Source organism: Anopheles cruzii, chromosome 2 (genome assembly GCF_943734635.1).
Source record: "Anopheles cruzii chromosome 2, idAnoCruzAS_RS32_06, whole genome shotgun sequence".
In the NCBI taxonomy this organism is placed as follows: domain Eukaryota; kingdom Metazoa; phylum Arthropoda; class Insecta; order Diptera; family Culicidae; genus Anopheles; species Anopheles cruzii.
Window position 1 is genome coordinate 6,909,548 of NC_069144.1, and position 9,570 is coordinate 6,919,117.

The following is a 9,570-nucleotide window of genomic DNA, read 5'->3' on the forward strand; positions in this document are numbered from 1 at the left end:
ATCGGGCGGCGAATTGGTGAACCAAAATTCTGTTTCATCCAGCTTTTTCCATTCCGATAGAATTTATAGCGACGGTTTCGAAAGATACTTACGATCTTTAGACGATCGTATCACGAGTCACGATTATCGTTAGAACTAATACACTACCTACTAGTTTCATTGTAAATGTCCTTATTTGTAAGAATGGCGCTGTTTATTAAGTGGACCGGCAACGCTCACACTTTCAGAACACGTAACCGTCGGATCTCTACAGGACCTTTACTGTTTGAAATATTTACTTTTATCATATACTTTGGTTCGGTTTTGATTTTGACTAATTCTGACTCCGATTTTACGCTGCCAGGACGATCATCATCCGGTATGGCGTCGATGATGGACGAAATGGCAAAGACGCTTGCCCGACGACGAGCTCAAGCCGAGAAGAAGGAGGTAAGTGGGCAGGCCTCAAAGCTCTTTGGGTCACTAATCCATCCTTGTCGTTTTAACAACTCCCTGCCACAGCCGGACTCCAACGATGACGCCGGCGCGTCCGGGTCACGCCAGCGAGCTTGGGAGAAGTCGAGCACACTACCGCACAAACTGGGCAGCAGTAGCTCCAGTGGAGGCGCAGGCGGTAGTACGGGCGGCGGTCAGGGGGGCACCAGTAGCTTGAGTGGATCAGAATCACCGAAGCCAGCGCGGAAACGGTTTGGCAGTGCCAGCGAGGAGACGATACTGAAGGTTCGTTCCGAAGGCCGTTTTGGTGGAAATGGTGACCGTATTTTGGGACCGTGACCCTTAAATTCTGTTCTCCCCCTATCTCTCAACAGCAGATCAATGGTGGTGATAGTTTCTCGCTACCGACGGCTCTCGAGCTCGAGAATCTGAAGGAGGACATTCTGCGCGAAATGCGCAGCGAAATTGCGAAAGCGAAACAAGAAATCATAAAAGCTATCAGAGTGGAATTCAACAACCGTAGGTAAATGGGGGCCGCCTTCATCACTCTCGGGGCTCTCGGCGCTTTTGCAGCAGCAGCGCGGCGGACGCTGTGGATAGGAAGAAGCTATTGCTACAATTACACTATAACTACTACTACTGCTACACTACACAACTACTATAACTTCTACTGCTAAGCACCGCCAGAAGCATCATAGAGGCCATGTATGGGGCCGAGCCGGCCTCGGGACCGCGGGACACGTTAATCGCGGACGGTTCGGCACACGACGCGAGACACGACGGCGTGTAAGACACAGTTGGTCGCATCGTGAAAAGTGAAGCTTATCAGCTACCGAGCGGGCGCCGAGTTCCTCCCGGGGCGCTAATAGTATTTACAAGATATTACACGTGCGAGGGTGGCGCACTGAGTTTAGAATTCATTTTATTCTATTGTTTTTGATCGATGAATTATATTTTTCTTTTAATCCGTTTGTTGCGTTTCTTTTTACTGATTAGCTTCGCGTACGATCGACTACGGGTCACACACTGGGAAAAACCGGTTTCGTCTCTCTTTTTCCTTTTGAAGAATTCTTTTTGCTGCCTTTATCATAATATTCGAACTAAGCCAGGCTCGCTCTGAGGGACGCGCGGCCAAAGCGGAAGCGGATGCGTTATGGTGAAGTTAGGAATGCACACTGAAATATCGATCGACGCCCGAGTACCCAGTTCGTTCTGTGGTGACATGAGTGAGGCTTTTTCTTAGTAGATATGACGTTTTATGAAATAATGGTGTAATGGAGCAGTTTGAATTTACAAGAAAGAGTAGGAGGATTCAGATTCGGTTACCGTGTGTGTCCGGTCAGAGTGTGATGGTGCGCGTTGCCGACGACATTAGCTTAATATGAGGACCGTTGGAGCCTGTTTGTTGTACCGACGCATGAGACACGAATCGGCGTGATGAAGTGGTTTTTGGTAGGCCGAATTTGCTTCATCCCAATCGTGGCCAAAGTATTCTTTTGAGAAACCGCTCACAGGATCGGTTGGTTTCTGGTGGCTTCTTTTGTTTTCATGACGCTGAAATGTTTGTTTTGCTATGGAACCCTTAAGTGCGAGATTAAAAACTGTTTTAGTTCAGTTTTACCATGTCATTATACGATGCTCTTTTCAATTCTGGCTTCAGGCTTTGTTACTGACGAATTTTATTGATAACCGGAGCGTGGATCGCGGATTGTAATATAGAGTGGAGTGTATGCTGGAAAATGAATGGGAGTAAAAGCAAGGTTCAGGATTTACTAAATGGAAAAAGAAACCTTTTTGAATTACATTTTATTTTTCTTTTGGCGAACCTTGTCCAAAACAATCGTCCCTGAAATGTTCCGGACGATGTTCAGGAAAACGATTACCCATTGTCGTTGTGATGGTGCGCGTTGCCGACGACATTAGCTTAATATTAGGACCGTTGGAGCCTGTTTGTTGTACCGACGCATGAGACACGAATCGGCGTGATGAAGTGGTTTTGGTAGGCCGAATTTGCTTCATCCCAATCGTGGCCAAAGTATTCTTTTGAGAAACCGGTCACAGGATCGGTTGGTTTCTGGTGGCTTCTTTTGTTTTCATGACGCTGAAATGTTTGTTTTGCTATGGAACCCCTTAGTGCGAGATTAAAAACTGTTTTAGTTCAGTTTTACCATGTCATTATACGATGCTCTTTTCAATTCTGGCTTCAGGCTTTGTTACTGACGAATTTTATTGATCACCGGAGCGTGGATCGCGGATTGTAATATAGAGTGGAGTGTATGCTGGAAAATGAATGGGAGTAAAAGCAAGGTTCAGGATTTACTAAATAGAAAAAGAAACCATTATGAATTACATTTTGTTGTTCTTTTGGCGAACCTTGTCCAAAACAATCGTCTCTGAAATGTTCCGGACGATGTTCAGGAAAACGATTACCCATTGTCGTCGTCTATGCATGTGTCGTCTCTGTGTGTCAGCCATATTCTCTCTTTGTCTGCTTATTACTGCTTTTTCGGGGTATGCAAGTTGGGCAGAGTTTCGAATAAATCAGATCGAACTGTAAAGATTCATTCAACACTCTCGAAATCATCCTCGAATGAAAGAAGGCATCATTGAAATTAAAGCCAATTGAATATGTAAGCGAAAGTAATGATAAAATAAAACGAAAACGGAAGAAAAAAAACAAAACTGCAGACTGGAGCTCTCCTACTGGCTGGCTGTTCTGCGCTTTGGTTCTGGTCACAGAGATTGCAACGAGGCAATGAAAAAAAAAACAAAACGATACTAAACAGTAAATTGTTGGTTTGCGAACCTCCTAACCCCACGCTGTACGCCACCAAATGAATTAAATCAAAATCTAGAATAAATTAAGCGATCGCCATTCGCAGTACGGTGTTGAAAGGGCCACGAAACGGGCAGGAACGGAAAGGAACGATGGCCAAGTAAAAGAATGAACAAGAAGAACACTCGTAGGACAGAAAATGTAGATCCTTCGGTAGGGCCACGTATAGTTCGCTACATCCACATGTAAATAGGTAAACAGACTAACACTCTCTCCTGTAACGAGAGAAGGATGGAGTTCGGTCGACAGAGTTTGACGGCGGACGATGGGTTTGGTCGTGAATAGTCATCGATGTAGTCAAACACGGAACAAGAGAACATACACAAGGTTTTGCGTCGTCGTGCGGTATCGGATTGATGGTTAGAAATACGGATTGCAACAATATGGATCTTCCCTCAGAACTGATCTGGTGCTTCGTGAGAGGGTGGCGATCCCGGCGATCACCCGGCGATCGGCGCTTGTCGATAGAGGTGGTGCACAGAAGCAATCTGTGCTATTCCGTTGTAAGAAAGGACGCTCTCTTTTTTAATGGATAACCCAAACAGTGGTGAAGGTGCGCGTATTGAAAAGAAAAAAAATTGAATCCATACGATTTAAAAACTAAGTTTATAGAAAGACTCGAACGACACAAGAATCGCTATTAAACTTAACGAATTACAGTAAATAGAAACACTACGTACATAAAGTAATAATCGATATTCTCAACAACAACAAAACGGAAAACGCCAACGACGGAGAACGATCGCGCGCAGACAAATTCATACATACAAACACACACTCACGATACCATACGCAACCTCCTGTGGACCCTGTGGAGAAAGGAGATACGACACCAGAATCAATCAGGATCAATGAAACTCCCGCAGGATAATATGACGGCAGTGAAAGCGAATTGTGAAAACAAGAAAACACCAACCCGCGCGTGGACGGACGTGTGCTCCGTGCGGATGCTACCCGGATTCTCGATAGTACGCATACTAGCACACGCAATAGTAAGCCGCAAAATAGAGCCGCAAAGCAAAAGTAAAACAGAATAATACAACAACTTATTACAGGTAGAAGCAGTCGCCTAACCTTACCCAAGATTTCCGTTCTAAGAACACACAGCAAAACAAAGCAAAACTGGATATAGAAAAGCATAAAGCCCATCCATCAACTCCCAAATACTTCCATAAGCGTAAACGATATCTTAAATGGACCCATACAAGAAATTCGAGTCAAAAGAAGGGTCTCAAGCAGCATAATATGCGCCACGCAAAACGAAATGTAACACGAACACGTGGTAACACACTCGCGAAAGGAAAAACCAAAAAAGGAGGTGTAATGCGCGGGGGATCAGCCTATTATCGAAGTAAGTTTAGAAAACGCGTGCGGCAAACGGATGATTGGTGAGGTTTGGCTGGCATATTTATCGTTTTCAGTAGCCACTATCAACAAAAAGGTGGTATCATTTCTAACTCAGCTCGCAACTCCTTCTGCGGGTCACGTGCAAAAGTGCAGTCCGCATCATTAAAAGCAGTATTAAGACAACGCGAGGTGCGCAGGAGACGACAAACTAACTGGCGTCAATATTTGAATGGTTTACGGGGCCGCGTTTCGTACCGAACTTTCCGTTCCGATCCGACGTTGAAGCCGACAACGAAGGGCTTCCCTTGATATGTTTGACCTCAATACACGCATGGGAAAAAGTGATTAATTTATAGATGTAAAAATACTCCCATTGATTGTCTGTTTTTGAACCGTTTTATCCGATGTGGGACTGTGGCACGAAGTAAAAAGCGTTGCCTGTTTTTGGCCGACAAGCTGTTGGGAGGTTCTACTTACGATGAGATTGAAATGAACTGTGAACAAACGGAAAAGCCCTCTCTAGATTACGAATCGTTTTCGTTACGAATTCACTTCCGTTTGCTATAGGCGTGTTGTGGAAGGCAGTTGTGATGAATACGATAACGATACATTTAAAGTGGGTAGATTTAGTGGTTTAACGATGGTCAACGAATGAAGCCCCAGAACATGCTGGGAAAGGCGGGTTATTGAATGGTAGTACCTAACCCAACAACAACTCGTACTGCACAAAGCCGTGAAAATCCTCAAACGCCAGAACCGAGTGTGTTACGGGAAAGAATTGTAAACGCGAACTAGAAAACAACCGATTGGGGAAAACGCACGAATATAAAAGTATATATATACACGCTCACATTATACATACACACATATTCAAGAAAAGAAAGCTATCATCATCGGATGCATCATGCTATATGATTTGTGATTTTACATTAACTTTAATTTTTGTATTATTGTTTACGATCTATCCTATAAGCGAACTGAGAGAAAGAACTATTAGAATACGATCGCTTCTTCTCGCGATCGCTCGTCGTGGTGTTGGTCAATGGGCCAAAGCGACGACGACGACGACGTAATTGGTGCGTAATATGGGAAAATTAAATGAACAGCAAAAGCAAAACAGCTAAAAGAATAAAATTAATTTTAGAAAAGAAGCAAAAAAACAAACCACTAGAACCACGCATAACGGCGCCGAAATATTGCCGAATATATTATTGAACTCGAGTCGAAACAGAACTTGATAAGTAAGAGGTTGCAGAATAGATAAATCGATTTCTGAAAGGTGTTCCCGAACTAGGAAGAGAGAGGCCAAGCGAAAACGAAAGGAACGCGTGTGAAGACGGGGACCGGTGTTGGGACACGCGACAGAAGGGAACCGATAACCGGATCAGCGTGTGGATCGTGATCATGCGTGGTGGTAGAATGCAAGCAAAGTTGAAAGGAAAACATGAAAACACTGACACACAAAACAAACACACACACTATTATAGATAACCTACAAATTTTATAAAATTAACACAAGAACAACAAAAAACATATTGCGATTAATAAAAAAAAGTGAAAACTGAAGTAAATGATAACGGAAGAGAGGACGTTGTTCAATGCTTTCCTGAGGCGGGTTGCTTGGATTAGAAAAAGTACTACTTAGTGACCCTTTTTCAGTGGGAATTAATTTGGTTTTATTCGACAACGTTTTTGTTCCAACTAGCCAGGTTTCTTTTTAAATAAATTAGCAGATTTTCAAAACATACTCATACTCTCTCTCATTGACTGCCTGTGGCCGCCGCGCTTACAGCGCCGTCAACACACCAGCCAGAACGCCGGAAACACCGAGCATCGTGTAGCCGGTAGTGTAGACCTCCTTGATCGTCAGGAACTTGCCCAAATCCCAGAACAGATGGCGCACACCGTTGACGGTGTGGTAGGCGAACGGGTAAGCGATCATGAACTTGAGCGCGATCAGCGTCGGAGCGCTCAGGCCCTCGAGCATGGTCAGATAGTGCGTGGCGTCGTGTGGCAAGGCCAGGGCGCCCAGTCCGAGGACGGTTATGTAGCCCGTTAGTGCCATTCCGGTGAAGCGGTGCGTAATGGACATCGCTCAATCCAAGGCCCAGGACGTCGGCGACTGGGCAGCATCTCGGTGTTGGGAGGCGAATCTGGAGCACCGTTCGTCGTCACCCACTTTGCACCTACCTAAGCAGTAGGCTTGCGGCCATGATTGTTACGGTTTTCACGAATCGGTCGTTAGTTCGGCAAAGCGAAGGCAGAAGAGGTTTTCAAGGGTAGAAAATACTCGCGTAAATTGTTGCACAGAGATTGAAAAACAAAGTAAATTGTAAATTGCTCTGGCGAAGTAAAAGCTGTCAAAGATGTCAACAACGAACCCGTTCAATAACCGGTTGGCGAACCGGTTGAAATGAAAAATACCATAGTTGATATGAGCATTTTCACCACCACTATTTTCACCACCATTATTTTCACCACGCCTGCTGTCACTAAAGTAGAGCTTGTTTTTGTTTGGTACCATATAAAAAAAATCAGGAAACACAAACGGCATTTTCCCTTCGTCCTTCGTCCTTCTCCGATCATAGGTTGCGTTGAAAAGCATAAAACGGATGCTAAAATATTGTGTCCAAGCGGCAAGAAAACTTGGGCAAATTTGAAAACCGTTTAGAAGTAGCAAAGCGCAAAACCCTCCTTCGTACAGTGTTGCTTATCGTCAGCCTTAAAAATGATGACCCGTCGGAAATCCGTCCACGAGTCTGCTCTCCAGGCCCAACAGCAGCAACAGCACCAGCAACAGTACCAACAGCAGCACCAGCAACAGCTCCAGCATCAGCAACAACACCAGCAACAACACCAGCAGCAACACCAGCAACAACAGCACCAGCAGCAGGACCGTGCGACCGAAGATCAGTTGTCGCTCGGTGCGATTGTTTCCGATATAGCAAACATCCTTACGCCGAGTGTCACATCAAACGACGGCAGCTGTAGCAGTAATTCGGTATCGGGTACGTCCACACAATCAACCCCTCCTAGCGATGCTTCTAAGGCGGCTGCTGGGGAACTCAAAGGGATAGAGGACAAAAAGTGTCCACCACCGTCAACGTCAGTCTCAAACCTTTCACTTACAACAGGAATCAACGCGGGTCCCAGCAGTTCATCCAACGTCGGTAGAAACCCGGCCACCGTGAATCGTAGCAAAACGCCAAGAATCTCCAAGCGCAGCGTGCCTCTCGATGGACCGGTTACTTCGACGGCCGGATCAACGCCTACTACTGCCACACAACAACAGCAACCGAGCACGGCAGCACCACAGCATGGAACCACTCCGGCGGCGCCCGGCATGGCCATCGGGCCAAACCCGGTCCAGCAAACGCTTTGCCAGAACGGGATGGACCCGGACGAGATACCAAAGTTCAAGGGCTACCGGATCATCGAAATCGATCATTTTCTACAGTGGGCAGCGTTCTCGCAGTTCATGCACTCGAAACACTGCGCAGGCGGGTTGCTGAAACCGTACCAGGAGTACATTGGCGGATGCTACTCAACGTTCGCGATGCGCTGCAGCAAGTGTGCGGCCATCATTACGCGGTCGTCGGAGAACTACATCCACCACAACAAGCTCATGAACCGGCTGGTGAAGGGAACGGTACAGCTGGGCAAGGACTACGACGAGATGCAGCAGTTCATGGAGTCACTCGAGATACCGTTTGTGACGCGCGAAGAGTTTCAATCGATCCGCGGTCAGGTCAGCTCGTCGCTCGAAGATCAGTCGGCGTTACAGCGCGCGGTCGAGGAGCTGGAGCGGGCATCGGTACAGTCGAAACGGAAACGGCACGGTAGCTGCAAGTACCACTACGAAGTGCTGAAGGTGTATCTGAACAAAAAGATGAAAAAGATCGAAGAGAATCTGCAGCTGTCGGTAAACGATTCCGTGGCACTGGCCGTTAACGCTCATTTGAAGAATGTTTCACATGTGCAATTAATGTAAGCGTTCGTTCGGGGTCCCGGTAGACTTTGCGTTTCTTTAGAAAACCTACATTTTTTCTTTTCTCAACCGCAGGCCCAATGGACACAGTGGCAACATAAATAACGCGATAATTGGTGGTGGCAGCGGTATCGGAAGCGTTGGTGGTGCCGGCACTTCGAACGGTGGAACTCTAGCGATGGTGAATAGCATAGCAGGCTATGGAGTTGGAGCCCCGCTGAACAATGCTCTCGCCAACGCCAATAGCAACCTAAACGGACCTACATCGATAGCAACAAACACCGGACGGCCTGCTATGATCGGTGACACATTAGCAGTTGCCACCAGCAACGCCAACCGGCTTCCACTAGTCAACCGCGATTATCACCATCACTGACCGCTGGAACGTAACGAATGGATCGGACAATGGTTGAACGATTAACGCGATTTTAACACTTACTTTTGTTTGCCCGAGTTCCTGGTCGGCGAGTCGGCCAAAACAGTCATGGCGGTGGTCTATCTCCGCTCGAAAGCTATACCAAAACAAATGTGCCAATATGTCCCTGTTTGCATCTTCTACTCATAGTCGTTTAACTAGTACTTTAACGGTAACAAACTACGGTAATTCTACGTAAGACCCTTGCCCAGCTGTAGCCAAAGCTTCAGTCTTTGAGTCCTAAGTTCGCCTCTAGCAGGTTCTACCTGCTATTTTGTTGCAACACACCTGGCAAGTATTAAATATTTGCAATCTAAAATCGGGACTGAGCGACTGCTGAACGATTACTGCCAAGTAATGCCTTGGTTAGCGGCATTTTAAACGGAATTATTCTTTTCGGCGTTGCACGATGCGTATGCGTGCGTCTAGTATGAGAAACCAAACCAATATTAAATCTAAAGATAATCGTTTTATTCGAATTTGGCAAATAACATGGATAGGGCAGGCTTTCGCGTTCCAAGTTGTCTCATTCGCTCAACCTCAAGCTTT

At 46.0% G+C, this 9,570-nt stretch overlaps 3 protein-coding genes across 3 annotated transcripts in view; 2 read left to right on the plus strand and 1 right to left on the minus strand.

The window, feature by feature from the left end:
* LOC128277107 (protein enabled) overlaps positions 1-982 on the plus strand; it is a 20,966-nt gene extending 19,984 nt beyond the window's left edge. Inside the window, exons 4-7 of the mRNA XM_053015560.1 lie at positions 228-232; positions 344-429; positions 502-720; positions 810-982. Of these exons, the coding sequence (XP_052871520.1) occupies positions 228-232; positions 344-429; positions 502-720; positions 810-962 (463 nt within the window). The 3' untranslated portion in view covers positions 963-982. The remainder of the gene's footprint in view (positions 1-227; positions 233-343; positions 430-501; positions 721-809) is intronic.
* A 5,280-nt stretch (positions 983-6,262) lies between these two features.
* LOC128277135 (succinate dehydrogenase cytochrome b560 subunit, mitochondrial-like) overlaps positions 6,263-9,570 on the minus strand; it is a 10,953-nt gene continuing 7,645 nt past the window's right edge. The window contains exon 4 of the mRNA XM_053015588.1: positions 6,263-6,712. Coding sequence (XP_052871548.1) covers positions 6,405-6,712 — 308 coding nt within the window. The 3' untranslated portion in view covers positions 6,263-6,404. The remainder of the gene's footprint in view (positions 6,713-9,570) is intronic.
* Positions 7,347-9,253, plus strand: LOC128268691 (uncharacterized). The gene is made up of 3 exons (XM_053005883.1): positions 7,347-7,394; positions 7,503-8,605; positions 8,682-9,253. The coding sequence occupies exons 1-3, from the start codon at positions 7,347-7,349 to the stop codon at positions 8,980-8,982; spliced, it is 1,452 nt and encodes a 483-aa protein (XP_052861843.1). The 3' UTR covers positions 8,983-9,253.

What these genes read in the sequence shown, in the direction of transcription:
- LOC128268691 (XM_053005883.1), top strand. Translation starts at nt 7,347, where the DNA reads ATGATGACCCGTCGGAAATCCGTCCACGAGTCTGCTCTCCAGGCCCAA. An exon ending in AGTCTGCTCTCCAGGCCCAA is followed by an intron (nt 7,395 to 7,502) that starts CAGCAGCAACAG and finishes CAACAACAGCAC; the next exon opens with CAGCAGCAGGACCGTGCGAC. An exon ending in GTTTCACATGTGCAATTAAT is followed by an intron (nt 8,606 to 8,681) that starts GTAAGCGTTCGT and finishes TCTCAACCGCAG; the next exon opens with GCCCAATGGACACAGTGGCA.